This window comes from Ochotona princeps, chromosome 5 (assembly GCF_030435755.1).
Source record: "Ochotona princeps isolate mOchPri1 chromosome 5, mOchPri1.hap1, whole genome shotgun sequence".
Taxonomy (NCBI): Eukaryota; Metazoa; Chordata; class Mammalia; order Lagomorpha; family Ochotonidae; genus Ochotona; species Ochotona princeps.
In genome coordinates, this window is record NC_080836.1 from 91176432 (window position 1) to 91197975 (window position 21544).

A 21544-nucleotide genomic window follows, 5' to 3' on the forward strand; every position below is an offset into this window, starting at 1 on the left:
CCGATTTTGACCTGGCTCAGCCCAGGCTGTTTCAGGCATCTGGAGAGTAAAGCAGGAGATGGAGGGGCTCTATCCGTCTGTCTTTCAAATAAAATGAAAAAAAAAAAAGCTTCAGCTTTTAGACTATTAACTACCCTTAAATATCATAACAGAGATGATGCAGCTATGTGTTCACATTCATCATTCAAATGATTTGATTAATTGGTTGTTTTTGTCACTGTGAGCATTTACTATTGTTCCTTTCACAAAATGAAGTACTATCAAAATAAAGCAAGTAACTATTTGAGGACCAATATGTGTGAAGGGAATGGGAGAAAGGAATTTGTCTAGAATGACTAAGTTCTCCACAGTCCTGATGTAGCAGTAAATAGACTGATTTTATAGTCTAACATATTTATTTGCTGATGATGGATATATAAAAGGACAGAAAAAGTTACACAACCCCCCCTGGTTACATGTTTAGAGGAAAAGCTACCTACTTTTTCCAGGTCTTCCTGCTGCTGTTCATTGCCTGATAGTTCACAAAGTCTTTGGCTGAAGGCCACAGAGCGCTTTAGCTCATCCTCACTGTCTGAATCAAGGCATAAAGGCAAAGAGCTCTTGGATTTGAAGGTAAATTTCCTGTAATTTATGGAGAAAGAAATCATGTTAAGTATGATAAACATTTGTTTTTGCTATGATTTTCATGTACAAATTCCAAAGCAAAAAGCTTTTTCATTATAGAAAAGCATTGAACAAAAGAGCTCTTAGAATACTAAAGCATTATTTTTGTCCCACTTTAAAAGAGCCATGCTTTGCTTTGAAAACTAGACAACTCTCACGCCAATACACAGCATCAGGGTAAACTCATCACTTTATGCCTATTTTTTTTCCTTGATGATCAACCCCAATGAAGTTTGCTCTTGTCTTTATAAAGTACCCTATTGAATTCATGCAGGCATAGCAATGAGTACCTGTTTTTGACAGCGAGTGCATGAGGACTAATTATTGATCTTTTAAATTATATTCCATGCACTTTAAAAAGAACAGTAACATTCCACTTATTTACTTATCTGTAGGTCAGACTTCTGGCAATCTCTATGTTCTAGAACACAGAGAATCCAAAATAAGAAAAAAAAGACTTCTGAGGAAAGCAGTTCCAAAGCTCAAGCATTTAGAGACCCTTTCTCGCCCACGAAATGGTGTATAAAATAGTACAGCAAGTTTATCAAGAAATGAGAGCCAAGAAATGAGATAGAATAACTATAACAAAAGGGCAAAAAGTTATAAAGTCATTTAATGTAAATTAAAACTGTCTTGCATTAATTAAGAGCCTTTGAGGGCAATAACATTCTAAAATACAGTGCAATAACTGATATAATACTATTCCATGTCATTAAAATACAATTGTTGCCTCCAGTGCATTTTATTTCAAAAAACAGAGTAGTGTTAACATTTTAGAAAGATTTTCATCTAAAATGGCTAAAATGTTTAAAATCTAAAAGCTTAGAAAGGCAAGTTTCAATTATATAGAAATTCATTTACGTGGAATATCAAACATTACTCCTCAGTGATATCAGATAAGTAAGGTGTTACTGTGTGTTTTTTCTAGGTGAACTGAAAATAAACTAAACGAACAAGTGGCAAAAGTCAGAAACAAGAATTTTCATGAAAGACAACATTCACACGCTTTATTTTAAAAAGAAATTAGAACAATGCAATTGATCCAAATGGGAAAGCTGTAAATAAACATAAAGAAAGATGGCACTAAGGATTAAGAGGCCACAATGGAGATCAGAACTGCACAATGGAGAGCAAAGAAAAGAGGCAAGTGGTCCACAAGGAGCCCAAGCAGTCTGTGGCCAACAGCAGCCAGAAGTCACCGCACGGCAGCCTGAACACTTCAGAGCCTCCCATCACGCTCTCAAGAGCTCCTTTTTTTGGGCCCAGAGCAGTAGCCTAGCATTTGCCAATCAGGGATCCTAGATCCTTATTTCTGATTTTATGTTCTTGCAAACCTGAACATATGAATCAGCTTATCCAGATAAATATTTTGTTGCTGGAGGGTGACATCTGGCTACTGCCTGTACCAGGGTCAAATGTTACAAAAGAAACTGCAAAAGTATCAATGGTATTCTGGTTCATAGCTCAGCCTCTTTTAAGTTTGATCGGCATGACAGGTCTTCGAGGGTCTAATCACCTTTTATTAACCACCTCTCATTCTCATACCAGTAGACCCCGGAGAACGGATGACCATGCCAAGGTAAAATGAAGCCCAATGAAACCGCCACTTGCTTGCAAATATGGTGATTTGGTACATAAAGAGTGCATTCCATTAATAATTACTACATCCACAGAAGGCAGCTTGCCTGTAGCAATGAAAAATATTCATCCTGTAAATGCATCACTTGCTCACTTTCTAAGCAGCCAAGTGGTATTGTTCATTTGTATCTTGAGAACGGATAAGAGTATTCATATCGGTACCATTTCAGAATTCTAGCCAAGTTAGTCATCTGGTTTTAATTGCACTGAAAAATAATTAACAGGAGGAAAAGAAAACAGCAGTTCCCAAATGTCATTTTATGATTATATAAACCCCTCCCTCAAAGTTCCTAAATAACGAACGAGTTAATTTTTTTTTAAAATATGATGGTACATCAATTGTTTAGAAAGAAGAAAATTTTAAACTCAAATGACTGTCTAATCAGGAACTGTAATTTTTAGTAAGATGTTAGAGGAAGTATAGCTTTAAAAAAATCTTAGCCTTTCTCCTTAGATAAACTTTTCATCTTAAATAACAACTTATACTCTAGTGTGTGTGTGTTTTCCCATCTCCCTACGGGATAGCTTCTGTTCACAGTTTCAGAAATGGTCTGACAGACTAGCGACAAGTGAAAAGAGGAGTTGCGATCCCATGCCTAATCTCAAGAAGAGGGCTTTAGATTAATATGTGTTTTATCCATTCAATTTCTAAACCTGCTCACCATTTAGCAAACTCTAAAGTGTTTCAGGATGAAAATAACATAGCAACAAATGGTAGAATAAAGTAAGATACTGACAGGCTCAACTGAACTGGTTTCATGTTAAAACTTATTATACTGTAGACTCCATTACAACCTAGATCAAAAGAATTTCATAGTATGGGTGATGGAGAATTATCATGCAAAGAGAGAACCAGTAAAGAAAAGGTGGGAAATTTGAATCTTAGAAAATAGGGCAAGCCAAATCCTTAAAAATAAAAACGTGGAGTACATAAGCACTATAACTCACTTTGAAGGTGTAGAAGGGCTGGTGATGCAGGAATTCACCATTTGGGAGGCTTTCAACGGTCTAGAACTATGAGAGAATTAGAAGATAGAGATAATGTATACAATTACATTATTAAAGAGAGAATTTAACTTACAAAATAAATTAATTTATACTATAATATCATATATCCTCTCGAAAGGCAAGTAATTACAACACTTTAAAAATTATAGGCAAAAGAGGCCAAAAGAAAATGCAATGAAATGAAAATGAAATCTTCTGATCCAGTTAACTGAAATAAACATTACTGGAAATTAAGTGTAATGTACCTGAAAACACCTGGGGAAAATTAAGTTGTCTCAATTCTTTATTTTGAAACAATAATACAAGAATAGCTCTCATTTATTGAAGACTTACTGAATGTCTGACACAGTACTATGACATTTAATGTACAGGGCCTGGTGCAATAGCATAGTTGCTAAAGTCCTTGCCTTGAACACACCAGGATCCCATATGGGCGCTGGTTCTAATCCCGGCAGCCCCAGTTCCCATCCAGCTCCCTGCTTGTGGCCTGGGAAAGCAGTCGAGGATGGCTCAGGGCCTTGGGACCCTGCACCCGTGTGGGAGACCTGGAAGAAGTTCCTGGCTCCTGGCTTCGGATTGGCTCAGCTCCAGCTGTTGTGGCCGCTTGGGGAGTGAGTTATTGGACGGAAAGTTCTCCTCTCTGTCTCTCCTCCTCTCTGTATAAATGAATCTTTAAAAAAAAAGTAGAACTTTAATGTACAATCTCATTGAACATTCAAAACTACCCTCTTACTTTGACAGATAAGTCAAGGATTTGCCCAAAGCCTTAAATCTACTAAACTGTGGCATCAGCATGGTTTCAGCACTGATCACAAAGACTCAATACTGAGACGAACAGAGGGAAGTTTGCACGGAACAAAAATAATCATTTCAAAGAAAAGCCACGAGAGAAAAAAACAAAACAAAACAAAAAAACACGAAGACAATCTGGGCATATTAATATCTTCTGAGGATTTTAGTGTAAACTTATGTAACTTAGAAAGCCAAAAAGAAACACATTTACTAAAGTTCAATCATTCAAGTTAGCAATGTTAATTCACTGTCTGAAATGCCTATTTTTGCCAAGAGATCTGGCTCTTTCTGGTACTAAGTATATGACCTTAGCTGCCGTGATGAATCACTAATCTCTCTGCATTTAAAATGGAAAAATTCAGGATTTGGACAAAACATCTAGGTCATTCTTCATCTCTACATCTAGAACTTTATGATTCTATTCAACTGGTATTCTTCAGTGTTTGAGCCTCTGCATCCATGTGGGAGATCTGGAGGAAATTTCAGACCGTATCACTCCATGCTGTTGCATCCACTTGGGATTTGAACCGACAGACAGAAGATCCCTTTCTAACAGCTCCGCCCACCTTTCAAGTAAGTGAAATTTTTTTTTAAAGAAAGAAAACATTCACTTCCAAGCTATCTTAGATCTAATGAAGCAGAACCTCCAGGAACAGAACACAGAAATTGGCATTTTTAGAATCCAGCTGATTCTTATGATTGCCCAAGGTTGATTTATATTCCCTGTATCAAACTATCTTCTAGCCGTCTAAAAACAGTACTCCCTCCAGAAGTATCTTACAAATAGCAGATAATGACCTTGGAAGAATTTTGCTTAAGCATTTTTTTCAACTATGTCAAACAGGTAATCATTTATTCACAAAATAAAGTAACAGTAAAACCTCATTCTTGGTCTGATTTTACCAGGGCATCATGTACCTTTCTCAGTCAATCTTTTGATCACATGCCAAAATGTTTTATTTCATATTTTTTCCTTTTTTTGTGACTTTTTAAACATTTATTTATTTATTTTTAAGATTTAAAAAATTTTATTTTTGGTGATGTTTACATAGTTGAGAGGGATGCATGCCCATGTGGACCACTGATTAGGGAGGAAGATCAAGATTAGGAGAGAGTAGATGCGACAACTGCCTCCAATCTCCACAGGAAGGTAGACATTCTCTCTTAAGGACTTACATGGCCAAGTGTGCATTCCAACTAAGAGCAAAAGGTGGCTTTGTGTTTTCAGTGCAATGAGATGACAGAGTTAGATATCTCGGAATGATGACTTGCTGCCCGATCTTGTTGTTAAGCGAGAGAGTCACATTGAAGCTATACCGTTTCAAATGAAGAATGAGGACTCTGAAAAACAGCAAACCGTCTTACTAACGCATATATCATATAGGTAGCTCTCTTACAGATGAAAAGAGACCGCTTTAACTACATTGGATAACTTCTGATTTAGAGAATACATATGGCAAACCTAAAATATTTCAAAGAATACTAACTGAACACTGTCCATGTGCTAGGCAGGCACTGGGCTAGACACTAAGCATAAAAAACAAAAATGAAACATGGATACTGGCTGATTAATGAAGTTTGGGTAAAATACAGTATTCCCTTAAATCGTGGAAATCCCACCAAAACACAGGAAAGAAGAACATGAATGCTTTAAATGTTGGTATAAAGTTCAATAATTATTTATTACATCATAAACATAGTTTGAAAAAGTAGTGTTATATAACCAATAATAGTAAAATAATATATATTAAATTTTTACATGGCCCATAATATAATGATGAAAATAATTACAAGATTATTTTCAACAAGAATTACTCTTTATTTTCTTCTAATGCTTATTTATTTTTATCTCTTTGAAAGGCAGAGTGGGAGACAGGGAGAAAGAAGATCTGCTTGCTAGTATATTCGTCAGATGCCTTTAACAGCTGGGCTGGGCGGGGGGAGGCCAGGAACCTAGTACTTCATTCAAGTCCCCTACACAGGGGGCAGGCACCCAAGTGTATGAGTCATCAGTTGCTGCTTCTCAGGATGCATCAGCAGAAGCTGGATTGGAAGCAGAGCTGGTAGGACTTGAACCAGCTTTCAAATACAGAATGTGAACATTCCAAGCAGTGGTTTAACCTGCAATGCCTTACCTATCTGTGCTACAATGGAAATGTCCTGCTGTCTTAATTTAAAAAACAGTATTTTGCTTGAGAAAGCTCAAAGAAATAGAACACATTTTTCCACTTGGAGAAAAAAAAAATCATATAAAAATTGTATGCTGAATCTGGTGTATGGGTCTGAAAGGCTTGTAACTTACCAGAAATACTTCATTCTTTTTGGCTACTACTGTAAACTTCCCACTTATCATACACAACATAATCTCTACTCAATGTATCAAATATATCTTAAACCACAAGAACACTTTAAAAATGACATTTCAAAAATCTTATGGAAGTAAACTATAGTTTGAGGCAAAAACAAAAAACATAACACACAACCTAAACAGGTCAGTAAACAAAAAATGTCTGATCAATGGAAAACTGCTTCCTTTCTACAGTATAAGCTTTCATCACACAGGCCACAAAATCAAAAATTAGCAAATTGAAGTTTTTCATTAAAAGAATGCTAGAGTTCATGACCTTTTCAATCCACAACTTCAGAGAAACATGGAGCCAACTGACATGAAGACTAGAAACAACATAAAAATCAAAATTTTCACTTAGATGTCAAACAATTCCAACTTTATGAAACAAGGTGACAGTGAAACTCACTGATCTGCAAAGATGAGTAAGACTAAGGTAAAAAGACTCGATAAAAACAGCAGTCCCTTTAAGCAGGAAGTAGAGGGGCTTTGATAACTGAACAAAAATAGAGGCCGGGTGTGGTAGCCTAGCAGTTAAAGCCCTTGCCTTGCACGCAGCAGGATTCCATATGGGAGCCAGTTCTAATGCCAGCGGCCCCACTTCCCATTCAGCTCCCTGCTTGTGGCCTGGGAATGCAGTCGAGGACAGCCCAAAGCTTTGGGACCCTGCACCTGCGTGGGAGACCTGGAAGAATCTCCTGGCTCCTGGCTCCTGGCTTCAGATTGGCTCAGCTCCAGCTGTTGTGGCCACTTGGGGAGTGAATCATTCCTCTCTGTCTCTCCTCCTCTGTATATCTCACTGTCTAATAAAAATAAATCTTAAAAAACAAAAACAAAACCAAAAAACAGAGTAAGACTAATCACTAGGATTTCAAATATGGATGCTTTTATTTCCTGTAAGTTTGGAATATAAATTAACAAAATACAAGTGCCATCCCAGAAAAAAAAAAAAAAAAAGAGAGAGAGAATTCCACCTACCATTTTCTCCTTCACCTGAAAGACCAAGTAGTTAGAAAACAGGAAAGGGACAAGACAACTTATTTTTTTGGAAAGAAGATTATGGCAAATAAACTATTCTATAGGGACTAGGTTTCTAAAACTTCATACTAAGAAAACTGAAGTTAATAAAAGAAAGTAAATACTTTGCAAAGTGCCACATTAATGTTAATGGTAACCTTGTTTGTGGTGATCTATTCCTGGGAAGAACTTGGAGTTGCCTTTTAACTGTATCATAACTTTTTTTGGTAACTATCTTGGTTTTATATTTGTTTCAAAGAGGTAATAGTACCAATATAAATTAATTGGATACCTATGTCAGAAAATGTTTAGTATGATTATAGAAAACTTACTGATAAAGATACTCCACAAAAGGGAATGAATACTACAAAAAAATTACTCTTCGTATTTTATTTCCATAAATACATTTGCATGTATCTGTAGCAGATTTTTACTGGGGAGCTGGGATAAGGAGGAAGACACTGATACAACAATTATAGCTAAGTATTACACATTATTAAATTTGAAGCTACTAGCCATTTCTACCATTAGCCCAAATTCTCACCAGCTACATCCTTTGATTGCTGCCATCTTGGGGCACTCTGGGCCCTTTTCCTCTTCAACACTCTCCCCCTCTCTTCACTTCTTACGTAAGAGCATTCTAAGTCTTCACAGCTCAGCTTTAATAACCTCCCTGACCAATGCCTTCTGGTAAGCTTTACTTAGTAATATTTGTATGTACTTTAAAAAGGAAAAGGTGAAGATTAGCTGATTATTAAATTTACCTGGGAAGCCTGTTAAATTTGTGCCTGACAAGAGCACACTTCCCACCACACTTCTCACAAGAATACTCAAGTTCTTCTGCCTATGAAAAGGAAAAATAAAGAAGCATGAAGTTGAATCACCTGTTTCTTTTTAAAGCCTATTTTTCTATTTTTAAAAAAATTGAAACTGTGATAAGATCTTGTTACCAATCAACATTTTATACAATAGTCCACTGGTTTTGGTAAACACTGAATCAGTCTTAACTTATTGAAATGCAAATAAGCCTCTCTATTTTCACTGGCTCAGGGGCAGGAAGTCTTGAACCAGCTTAAATTTTGTGTCTGAAACTGCAAACCTTCCTAGCTAGGACAAATTCTTATGTTCTATTTCAGAATTCCTATTTTCTCCTTTACCTAGGAAATATCTCAATTTATAATAGTAATGGGACAGTGAAAGCAGACGCTCAACCTTTTCCCCATGGATGTGCATGAATCACTGGCAAAGTACATCCAGATTTTACCATTCTGACAGAGGTAAGATCACCTTCAGGTCAGGCAGGGTTCTTGGTCTGTTAGGCGTAACTCTATCCCTTTCTTACAATGGAACTTGTTCAATAATCTGGTGACAGCCCACTAAGAAAAAGTAACTGCTCTAAAAGAATCAAATTTAGGTTGGATATCATTACCTACAACATTGAAAAAAGAAATCCTTAAAAAATAGGAGGGGTTAGGCCTGGCGCGGTAGCCTAGCGACTGAAGTTTTGGCCTTGCATGCACAGGGATTCCATATGCACGCCAGTTTGTGTCCAGCGGCCCTGCTTTTCATCCAGCTCCCTGCTTGTGGCCTGGGAAAGCAGTTGAGGATGGTACAGGCCCTTGGAACCCTGCACTCATGTGGAAGACCTGGAGAAGGCTCCAGGCTCTTGGTTCCTGGCTTCAGACGGCCCCAGCTTGTGGCCATTGCGGCCACTTGGGGAGAGAATTAGCAGACAAATCTTCCTCTCTGTCTCTCCTCTGTGTTTATCAGCCTTTCCAAAACAAATCAAAATAAATCTTAAAAAGAAAAAAATAGGGGTGAAGATACAAAGGAAATTCTTCAAAGTCCATGCTAACAATAGGAAAAGTAAAAACGGTCTAATAAAACAAAAACAAACAAAAAACCCACCAAGAGTATTCTAGATGATGTTAAATGTTTTTTCATTAAAAAAAATTCTATTTAAAAAATAGAAAAAAGATTTTTTAAACTTAGAATGCAACTCTACCAATACAAAAACCATTACTATTTTACAGATGAAGGGAGATCCTGGCAATTGTATACCAGTTCTAAGGATTACTGCAGTATAGGTCTAACTAAGCCCTCAATGCTTTCTGAATGTCATTACCACCATATCACAGACACAGGTATTTATCTACAGCTTTGGATAAACAGGATTTTTCCTTCAAGTTTCTAACAGGGCACATATAACCCAAGAAAAAGCAAAGAATATTTTTTTAAGTTCTTAGTATATAAATGTATATGTTATCTCGGGCCTGGCATGGTACCTTAGCAGCTAAAGTCTTCGCCTTGAAAGCACCAGGATCTCGTATGGGCACCAGTTCTAATCCCGGTTGCCTCGCTTCCCATCCAGCTCCCTGCCTGTGGCCTGAGAAAGCAGTCAAGGAAAGCCCAAAGCCTTGGGATTCTGCGCCCCTGTGGGAGACCCGGAAGAGGCTCCTAGCTCCTGGCTTCAGATCAGCACAGCTCTGGCTGTTGCATCCACTTGGGGAGTGACTCAACGGAAAGAAGATCTTTCTGTCTCTCCTTCTCTCTGTATATCTGACTTGCTGATAAAAAAGAAAATAAATCTTTAAAAAAAATGTATCTACAATTTGAATTTGTGTTACCAAAATTCCAACATGCAATTTCAAATAATTTAAATTAATATTTATTTAAAATAGTGAGTTTGGTAAGGTTGTCTAAAATACTATTAAATATATAAAATATATAATCAACTTAAGCAATCATTTTGCTTTTTCAATGAATTATACCCCTTTTTCTAAAACTTAAAACCATGGGGGTTGACACTGTGGTGCAGCAAGTTGAGCTACTGTCTACAACACCGACATCCCATATAAGCAAAGTTCTGATCCAGCTCCCTACTGCTGAGAAAGCACCAAAACACGGGAGAAGCATTTGGGTCCCAGCACCCACGGGGAAACATGGATAGATTTTCAGGCTCCTGACGTTGGACTTCCCAGGCCCAGCCAAGCGGTTGTAGACATTTGCAGAGCAAATGGCAAGTGGAAGATCTTTTTCTGCTGCCTCCCCCCTCTCTGTAACTCTTTCAAATAAATAAACATATAATCTTTTTATATAATTTATAAATATTTCTCATTTACAGTGCACATAAACAATTTCTCTGACACTTTGCCTTGAAGGCCAACTTTAAATTCACTGATCTGTGATATATAAAATCTAGAATGTAGAAATACTCAAGATATTACCCACCCTAAAGAAGAGGTCAAGAGAATCCTGAATTGAACGAGGAGGGAGTGGCTTTTTCCTTCGAGGAAGGTCAATGGAAAGGTCATTAAACTGTTCTCTTTTGGGAATAATCTCTCCACATCTGTAAGGAGACAAGTGAAAGCATTTAGAAAAATACTGAAGAAATACAAAAACAAGGGCACTTCAAAATGCGCAAGGAAAATATGTATCATGAAAAAAAATTATATGTGGATTTAGTCTTTTGCAACAAAATTAATTTATCCTTTAATTCCATCTTCCACAGATTATATCAAGTTCATGTATACTTGAGGAACACTGTTCTACAGAATTCATGACACTGACACTCTATGGCTGGCATAAGAAACAAACACTAGGGGTTGGCTTGGTGGCATACAAGTCGACTCTGTCAGCGAGGGAAGACATTCTACACGGATGCCATTTCATGTTCCAGTTGCTCTACTTTCGATACAGCTCTCTGCTGTATCCCTGCTCTGGGAAAGCACTGGAGGATGGCTCAAGTCCTTGGGTCTTGCACCCACACGAGACCTGGAAGAGGCTCCTGGCTTCAGACTGGCTTTGCTCTGACCACTGCGGCCACTTGGGGGGTGAAAGAGTGGATAAAGACCTTCACTCCATCTCTCCTTAACTCTATAAAATCTACCTTTCAAATAAAAATAAATAAATCTTAAAAAAAAAAAAAAAAACAGAACAAACAGAAAACTGAAAAAATCGCAATGATGAGCCAAAAGAAATGGAGACCTCAATCCTACAGGTGTATGGATGTGAATTCTATCACCTTCATGACCTTAGAAAAGGGCCTGGGCTACAGATGAGAACACAGGTAGTAATACCTCGAATTCAGTCTCTATGAGCACAGAAATTGGCTGCACTATGCCTGGATTTCAGATCTTTAGAGCTGTGAGTTAATGAATGGGTGTTGTTTTAAGACATTAAGCTTAAGGCAATTTGATTTGCAGCAACTAATAAATGAAAAGTCTCCTATATCCTAGAAACTGCTATAAGTAAGAAGTAGGACAAAATTATGTCCCCTTGTGAAGCTTTCAGCCTATGGGAGGGAAAAGAAAAGGAGAAAGACACAAAACACAAAACACTTAGAGTATGTTAGATAGTGACAAACACTGTCATGAGCTGAATGTATTGCTAGAAAGTTCATGCATGCTGGAAAGGTACCTCCAAATTCATGGTAATGGAGGTAGGGTCTTGGGGAGGCATTGGGACTATTAAGGTCAGAAGTTTAAGGCCCCCATAATGTTATTACTGGCTTTAAAGAAGCTGAAGAGGCCCATACTGTCAGGTTTGCTGTTGCATCATGGGACATTCCCAAGTCTTCACCAGGGGCTGGTGCCGTGCTCTCAGACTTCTAACCTCCAGAACCATGAACTAAGTAAACCTCTATATTCTTTCTAAATTACCCAGTCTTGGGTATTTTGTAACAGCAAATAGAAATCAGACTAACACACATTTCAACAGAAAAACAGCAAGGAAAAGGGAAGCGAAGGTTAGAATTTTGGACAAGGTAGCTAGCAAATGGTGCACAAAGTTTTCAAGAAGGCATTAGTTATGGGAAGACTCAGGGAGAGGGAATTTGAGATAAAGAGATAGCCTTCCCCTCCTCTTTTTTTAAATTACCTAACAGTGAAAAAGTAATAGAGTGAGGGGGGGAGCGGGGGATCTGGTGGGGCTCGGATCGACTGTCCCGAGTCTTGGGACCTGGCTTGTGAGGTGGGTGCTGGGTTTATGAGCCCCAGGAGTGGGGAATCCAATGGGACTTGGGTCTCTTGGCCTGGGTTCTGGGGAATGCCTACTAGGTGGGTGTGGGGTTTGTAAGCCCCAGGGGTGGGGGACTCTGGCAGGACTTGGTTCTCCTGGCCTGGGTCCTGGAGCAATGGAAACAGACCCTGTTGTAAAAGAAGAATATGGCAACACATTTGGTGCTATAGCAGAACAGAACTAACTGAACAACTACCCCAAACAAATGATGACAGCAAGAAATCTTGGTGAATGGAAGCAATGGACACTGAGAGGGTGATATCATCCTTGGATTGGTGAACTCGAAAGCATTTCAAAACTATCCAAACCACTTGGACAGAACCCTCGGAATGTGACTCTGGGTTGATATGAAGTGGCGGTTCCTCATCCCTGGGTACTGGGATGTGTGGAATGTCGTGAGTGGTTTTCCCCCTTTGTCTCTCCCCTTCCCCCAGAAACAACAAGAAACAGCAAATTTGGAAGCAATGAATTCACCCAATTTTCCCTAAACCTTGATCCTTCCCACCCTGATCCTCCATGTAATAATTATAAAAAATAAGATTTATCTTTAAAAAAAAAGGAGAGAGAGAGGAGGGGACAGCATTTAAGAATGCCAGAAAAGTACTTTCCATCGTTTGGTTCATTCCCCAAATGCCTGCAACACTTAAGGCTGGATCAAACCAGCCCAGAACGCCATTAGGGTCTCCTATGTGGGTGGCAGGAATGCAAATACTTGAGTCAACCTTTGCCACTTCCCAGGGGACACATAAGTAGGAAGCTGGTGACAGAAATGGGACTCAAATCTACATATTCAAGTCTGTCACACTATATCTCCTTCACATAGAAGGTAAGAATTTATAACATTTGGTATGTTATAGGTATGTTTTATTAACTAGTCACAAATAAATTTAAAAATGGGGAGAAGTATTCTTAATTACAACTTACGCTTTACAAATAATGGAGTGCTGAACCTCAAATTCCAAATTATTAATAACAGGGCACGTGTAAACTCTGGTAGCTGTAATATCCGGTGAATTTTCTTCTCCAGGAACAGATTCAGTCTTCCATGTTTTATTTAATTTTTCCATATCTTCCTTCAGCTGGTCTAAGCACTGACTTAAAAACTCATGAGCATCCTAAGATGACAATGATATCCTTAATCACATGGAAACACTTCTTATCACCATTATAGCTTATCAACACTATAATCTACATTAACTTAAGCACTTGGAAGTCAATGACATATGAATGAGCTCATATTTATTTTAATAAGGATTTGGGGTCCATATTTTGTGCATCAAAAACAGCAGATTTTTTAAAATGCTTTTTTAAAATTTACTTATTTCTTCATTTGAAAGACAGAGGAGAAAGAGGGTACAGGAGTGGCAGCGACACACACAGAGCTCTTCCCTCCCTTCACTAGTTCATTCCCTGGGGGTGAGAAAGGGGGCAGTGTGCAGTGTGATGGCTCAACTGGTTAATCCTGAAACTGCGGGTTGCCACCATCCTAAATGGGTACCAGTTAATGTCCCAGCTGGTCCACTTCCCATCTCCCAGCCTTTGGCCTGGGAAAACAGTAGAGGATGGTACAAAGCCTTGGGATCCTGCAGCTGCATGGAAGACCTGGAAGAAGCTCCTGTTTTCAGCCTAGCTCCAGCTGTTGTGGCCATTTGGGGAGTGAAGCAGATGAAGGAAGATCTTTCCCTTAGTCTCTCCCCTCTGTAAATCTGCTTTTCAAATAAAAATCAACAGAAAAAGACAGGATCCAGGAACTCCTTCTTTGTCTCCCATATGGATAACCAAAGGTTGAATATGTGCGTCATCTTCTTTTGATTTCCCAGGCGCATTAGTAGGAAAAAGGCTTTGGAAGCAGAGTAGCCGGGATTTAACCCATATTTTAATATGGGACGTGGGGGATGCAAGTGCAGCTTAATCCAGTGCATACATTGCCAGATGCTAGATTTTATATGCTTAACTATCAGCTGTATCAGCATGAATGAATTGAGTTCTTCATTTAAAAAGCAAAACAAAAAAAATCCTTTATTTTTCTAAAATAATTTTTGCGACTAACACAGCCCAGGTTCTTTCAATGGAGATCACATCAATACATTAAAATAGGAATAAAATGAACAGAAGAGTCATACTTAAGTTTAATGTGGATCCCCAGGCTTTTTAATGCATGATGAACAAACTACACAAATTACATTTTATTAGGTCACACACTAAAAATCATTTCAATTTCTCATCTCTAAATATTAAAAAATAATCAGTACTTACATTTTGCATATAACCAGAGAACCTCTCCGCTGTAGTTGAAATGGCGTTTTTAACCTTCTTAAGTAAATCTTTTTTGGTTTCTGAATTACAGATATCTTTTTTAATGAGTAAGTGTGCAAAGCGTCTGGTAAAACAAAAGACGAAGCGTGTTTTAAAAACCACAAGATGACAGGATTTTCCTTTAAAGATGTATTTATCTATTTGAGAGACAGAGTTACACACACATAGAGAAACAGAAAGACCCTCCTTCCACTGATTCATTCCCTAGATGGCTGCAATGGCCAGGACTGGGCCAGCCTGAAGCCCGGAACCAGGAGCTTCAGCCAGATCTCCTTTGTGGGTAAGAGAGACACAAACGCTTGGGCTACTTTTCTTATCCCAGGCTATTAGCAGGCTACTGGATTGGAAGTGTTACAGTGGGACAGGAAGTGGTATCCATTTGGGTACCAATGTTACAGGTGGGAGCTTCACGTGCTACGTCACAAATGCTTGCCTCTGGATGGCAGGATGTTTCAGACTACCAATAATGCTACAGTATCAACATCTGAAATCTCATTATTCTATATTCCTGAGGTAAAAGGTTAGAAATACAAAACAATTACCTGAGAAGCGCATTGAGTGGAATTTTCTTCCATGGTATACCTTGCTTAAGCAAGTCATTTGCAAATGATTGGAGTGAAAATAGAGACTGTAAAATAGCATTCATATAGCAGGTATTTCCCAAGTTGGAGAAGCTGAAAATGAAAGAAACAGCACATTAGAAGACTACAATAGTTCTTTAAGTCTGGTCAATATAGCAGGCTCCTCTTCAGCATGCATCAGAGTCACCAGGAGGGTTCATAAAAACACATACTGCTGGCCCTAACACCAAGTCTCTGATCCAGCAGGTCTGGGCACAGAGGGTACAGACATGTGCATTTAAAAAATATATTTAATTTTATTTGAAAGGTAGATTTACACTGGTTTACTCCACAAGCAGCTGGAAAAGCCAGAAGTGAGCAAACCATTAACACTAAATACTTCCTATTAAATAAACTGAGTACAGTTATCAGGATCAACAAATTTAACACTGATAACAATATTCTTACTTTACTACAGTTGTCAAATGACCTGAGAATCTTCTTGGAATACCTTCTGTCCCCCTTTTTCAAATGCCTACCCTCAATTTAGCAATTCCACATCTATTGCTATTAAAAACATATATGCATACATTCCTAAGAAAGCTCAGTCTAGCCTGGATTGCATCATAAAATGGGAACATAACTGCACATTAATATGATTGAAAATTTTGTGATAATATATAAGGATGTCCATGATTAATGCGTAGTGAAAAATGGGAACATAACTGCTCATTAATATGACTGAAAATTTTGCGACAATATATAAGGATGCCCATAATTAATGTGTAGTGAAACAGAGAAGCAATACAACACAGAGTTAAAATGTAATTGGAGGGCCCAGTGGTGTGGCCTAGTGGCTAAAGTCCTTGCCTTGAACGCACCGGGATCCCTTATGGGTGCCGGTTCTAATCCCGGAAGCTCTACTTCCCATCCAGCTCCCTGTTAGTGGCCTGGGAAAGCAGCTGAGGACGGCCCAATGATTTGGGTCCCTGTACCCGCGTGGGAGACCTGGAAGAGGTTCCTGGCTCCTGGCTTCAGATCGGCACAGCATTACCGGCCCGTGTGGCTCACTTGTGGAGTGAGTCATCAGACAGACGATTTCCTCTCTGTCTCTCCTCCTCTCTGTATATCTGACCTTGTAATAAAAATAAATAAATCTTTAAAAAAATAATTAAAAAAAATGTAACTGGAGTACAACCTCTTGGATTTCTACTGCTATGCTACTGACTGTATTGCTTTATGTTCATTAATTTCTCTAAGCCTAGTTTTACATGTAAGATTTAAAAAATATATCCAATATATACAACAACTGTAAGGACTTTAGAAGTCCTGCACCCCCATGGGAAATCCGAATGTAGTTCCAGGCTTGTGGGTTTGGCCTGGGCTAGCCAGGGCCACTGTTTTTTCAGGAGGAAACCAGCATCTCTGTGCCTTTCTTTCTCCCTCCGCAACTCTGCTTTTTCAAACAAACAAGTAAGATTGAAGAATACTCATTTCTTTGCTTCCAAATATTACTTAGTATATATTTCTAGTTCAAAAATTGACTAGCAGAAAGATAATGGGTTTGACATTATTTATATGGATGTGATGAATTTTTAAAAGTCCTAAAAGTTTAAAATTTTAAAGTACATTTTTATTTATTTTTATTTATTTGAAAACCAAAAAGAAAGAGAAAAGATAGATATAGCTAGACCTTTGATCTGCTAGTTCACTCCCCAAAATCCTGCAATGTTTGAGGCTGGGCCACGCCAAAACCAGAACCTGGAACTCATTCTGAGACTCCTGTGTGGGAGGTAGAGAAAACCTATTAAACCTTCACCTGTTACTTTCCAGAGAGCACATTAGCAGGAAGCTGGAACTGTCACGCCCCAGGCAATATCAAACACTTGCCTCGGAGGTGATAAATTTTTATTTTCTACTTTGTAAACATTTCAGAATTAAAGTTAATGTGACTCCTTTCCTTATTGTATTTTTGGACAAGCAAAACATACTTTAGCTGGAACAATTTATAAAAAATAAAGTGCATGTATATTTACATTTTGTAACCATCTACCTACCCTTGCAGTTGCTGCTGCTGGTGAGAAGAAAGGGGCATCCTGGGTTTGTTCCAGCCAGTATAATCCTGGTTAGACCTCAGTTTTTTAACAGAAAGAGGAGCTGGCTGAGGAAGAAATCCCAAACTTCTTTTGGCAGAAGGACTTTGGCCCGAAACATTAGACCTATTAAAAAAGAAAGAAGCAAAATAAATTTTTGAGTACTATTTATTTTTCCCTGGAAGATTCAGGGAAGACAATTATTACTGTAGTACTTGTTTAATGATCACTTTTTATTCTCACCTTCCTTTTGCACTACTCATTGGAATTCTTCTGTAAGACAGAACTGCCCATTCTCTATTCATTTCAGTATGGATTCATATACAAAAATATTCCCCGCCATGGATTTCATCCAGTACTATCATTATTTTGTTACTAGAATTCTTCTACTTTCTTCACTGGTAGCTTCTCCAGGTTGCTTCCTGTGCCCTTGGGTATGTTCCTATTCTTTTGCAGAAACATCCTTATTTTCTGGCTTCACAAGATGTTACTCATTCATTTTACATTTTCCTGCCAACCTGGAATCAATCACTACTTCCAAGAAGCCCTGGTTTCTCGTACTGGAGAATGGTGTACGTTGTTCGTTCGTAATCTGAGGCACTCCAAAATTGGACTTTGAGAGCTGACATGAAGGCACATCTGACTTCTAGCACCAAGTTCCAGTCAAAATGCAGGTTTACTAGAACATTATATAAAATTACCTTCAGACTTTGTATATAAAGTATATATAAAACTTAAATGAGTTCTGTGTTTAGATTTGGGTTAATCTCCAAATTATCTCACATGCATGCATGTATATTCTAATTAAAAAATATTCTATCTCAAAACACTTATGGTCCCAATTTTTAAAAAATATTTACAGAGGTTTTACTCATAATAGCCAAGAAACTGGCAAATAGATGAACAGTTGTAGTAGACCCAAATGACAGAATACTACTCAGCACTTAAAACTAGCAAAATTATAACACATGTGACAAATTTGGGGGAGTCTCAAATATCTAAGAAAAAGACACAAAACACATCAAAAAAAGGCAAAACTGAGGGGTCTGGTAGGGGTCCCAGGCATTTTGAATATGCAATATTTAATCTATATTTAGGAACAAAGGTCTGGGCTCACTGGTTCAAGGCCTTCCCTAGTAAAGGACATAATATGTATATAGATAAAGCAACACAAGTAAGCACAGCATTCCCCCCACTGATAATCACTCTACATATTTATATACATAAAGCTGAATACGCGCTGATTTAGTAAGTTAAGCCTCCACTTGAGGTACCAGTAACCCACATGGGTGCTAGTTTGCTCTGCAGTTGCTCTATGTTTAACCTGGCTCCTTGCTAATAACTTTGGAGAGCAGTTGAAGATGGCCCAAGTCCTTGGGCCTCTTCACCCACAAGGGAGGCCTGGAAGAAGCTTCAGGCTCCTGGCTTCATATCAGCCGAGCTCTGGCCACTGCAGCTATTTGGAGAATGAACCAGTGCAAGGAAGATCTATCTCTCTGTTTCTTCTTTCTTTAAATCTACCTTTCCAATAAAAATAAATAAATCTTAAAAACAAAACTTTGAGTTCATACTGATAGCTCATTCCAGTCAAACATCCAGGGTTGATACTAGTCTGATCCCTGTCCTTACTCCTTTCTTGCTGTGACCACACAAACCTAGCTTTTGTTGTCATCAGTGTTGTATACAAAGCTGATCTTGCATTACGGGAATCCTATGTAGTTATCTGAATAATTTGAGGAGATTCTTTTACTATTTCACATTTGACAAATCATACTGAATTAAAAAATACAGCAATTTTTCCACTTTCCAATCCCAAAACTTGTAATGTACTTCATTTTATTTTCTTATTGCATCAGCTATAACATTTAGGGCAATGCCATTCTGTTCTTGACTTCACTGGAAATACTTCTCAAAGCTTTTATTAATTGTTTACACTACTGAAGTTTTTGTAGATACTTTATTAAACTAAGGGAATAATACTCTGTTCCTCCTATCTAAAAGGCAGGTACCATATTAAAAGCTTATTTTAATCCATTACAATTCTCAAATGATTTGAAAATATTTACTCACCTTTGTATTTCTAGAATATGTACTACTGAATTTTAACTATCATGTTAAACAGACTACTGGATTCAACTGCCAGTACTTTATTTTGCCCTTTTCCATGTTCACAGTAGAAAAATGATCTATACCTTTCTTGTACTGCTGTATTTTATGTTTTATGAAATTCTAAATTAGTTATGCAGCTTTTCTGTTTTCCTGTGTTAACTTGGGTAACACTAACTTACAGTATCTTCACAGCTTGGTACTCTTATTGGGTTAGAAGGGAGGAAGAATTTTTGATATTACAAAATCCTGAGTCTGGCACAGTAGCCTACTGGCTAAAGTCCTCATCTTGCATGTACTGGGACCCCACATGGGCATAGCATGGAGACAGAAAAGGAGATCTTGGGGCTCGGCAGCGTGGCCTAGTGGCTAAGGTCCTCGCCTTGATCCCATATGGCCGCTGGTTCTAATCCCGGCAGCTCTACTTCCTCTCTGTCTCTCCTCCTCTCAGTATATCTGACTTTGTAATAAAAATAAAATAAATCTTAAAAAAAAAAAAAAAAAAAGAAATGGAGATCTTTCCCGTGTTCTGATTCACTCCTCACACAGCCACAATAGTCAGGGCAGGGACAGGCCTAAGTCAGGAGCTTCACCTGGGTCTCCCACATGGTTGGCAGGGATCTAAGCACTTCGGCCATTTCCTGCTTCCCAAGTGCATAAGCAGGGAGCTGGATCATAAACAGAGCAGCTGGAACTTGCATCGGCACCTATTGGAGATGTCAGCACTGCAGATGGTGGACACAATGCCAGCTACCTTCTCTACTTTCCTTTAAGGAAATGCCACATCGTTTTCATGGAGGCTTATTGCTATGACTGACATTTTCCTTCCTTCTGGCGGATGTCTATTCATTTTATGACTTCAAGTTCTGAAGTCCAATTTAGCTTTTTCATTCATGCTTTTGATGTGATATCTAAGATTTCACGGCCAAGTTCCAGGGCAAGAAGAATTATCCTTTTAAGTTTTCTTTGACAGTTTACCGGTTCTAGTTCATATATCCAGAGCAGTGATAAACTTGGTCAATTTATTACATGTGGAGAAAGGGGTTCCAATTGTATCGATTTTTATATGTGAACAACCAGTTTCCTGGAACCATTACTTGAAGAGACAATTCCCACCCCACTGAGTGAAATTCCTCCACTTTGAACCTCCTGACCTCTATACTCCCAAGCTCTGGTTACTGCGAATGTTTAGGGAGTGAACCAGTACTCATGAGATCTTTCTGCCTCATACCTACATAAATATAAACTACCCCCCCCAAATATGACTTAATAGGACATGTATAGTATATATGAGTATTTAAAAAAAAAAGATTTATTTACTACTGGAAATCCAGATTTACAGGGAGAAGGAAAAACAGAGACAAAGATTCTCTATTCGCTGGCTCACTTCCCAAGTGGTCACAACAGCTGGAGCTGAGCCCACCCAAAGCCAGGAGCCTCCTCCGGGTCTCCCACACAGGCCCAGGCTTTGAGCTGTCCTCAACTGCTTTCCCAAGTCACAGGAAGGGAGCTGGATGGGAAGTGGAGCAGCTGGAACATGAACTGGTGCCCTTATGGGATCCCAGCGAACAAAAGGCTAGGACTTTAGCCACTAAGCTACTGCATTGGGCTCAGTATATACAAATATTAAACACTACCTTATGTCACAAGCACTTAGTTACTATCTTGTATATTTATACTCAACAAATTTAAAAAACTAGTTATACCTTTTGAGTTAACAATTAATTTTAAAAAGAACATTTATTTACTTTCCTAATTTGAAATGGAGAGAGACATGGCAGAGGGAGATATTCTGTCTGCAGATTAATGTCTACAATGATAGGAGCTGGTCCAGGCTGAAGCCAAGAGCCTGGAATTTAATCTGGTCTCTCATATGGGTGGCAGGGACCCAAGTATCTGCTGCCTCACAGAATATATACTTCAGGAAGCTAGAAATGGAACAGGAGTGAAGACTCGAACCCAGGCACTCTGATAATGGGTTGTGG

General features: G+C 38.4%; 1 protein-coding gene across 2 annotated transcripts in view; it reads right to left on the minus strand.

Annotated features, from left to right (window-relative positions):
* USP37 (ubiquitin specific peptidase 37) overlaps positions 1-21544 on the minus strand; it is a 75836-nt gene that overhangs the window by 12975 nt on the left and 41317 nt on the right. Inside the window, exons 1-10 of one of the 2 annotated variants that reach the window (XM_058665004.1) lie at positions 17697-17796; positions 17418-17579; positions 15343-15474; positions 14741-14864; positions 13409-13599; positions 10697-10814; positions 8230-8309; positions 5278-5442; positions 3250-3315; positions 480-621 (exon numbers count right to left, since the gene is read on the minus strand). In XM_058665004.1, the coding sequence (XP_058520987.1) occupies positions 480-621; positions 3250-3315; positions 5278-5442; positions 8230-8309; positions 10697-10814; positions 13409-13599; positions 14741-14864; positions 15343-15474; positions 17418-17579; positions 17697-17758 (1242 nt within the window). In that variant the 5' untranslated portion in view covers positions 17759-17796. Of the gene's footprint in view, positions 1-479; positions 622-3249; positions 3316-5277; positions 5443-8229; positions 8310-10696; positions 10815-13408; positions 13600-14740; positions 14865-15342; positions 15475-17417; positions 17580-17696; positions 17797-21544 lie in introns of those variants that run through there. The other variant, XM_058665003.1, reaches the window with a different exon arrangement.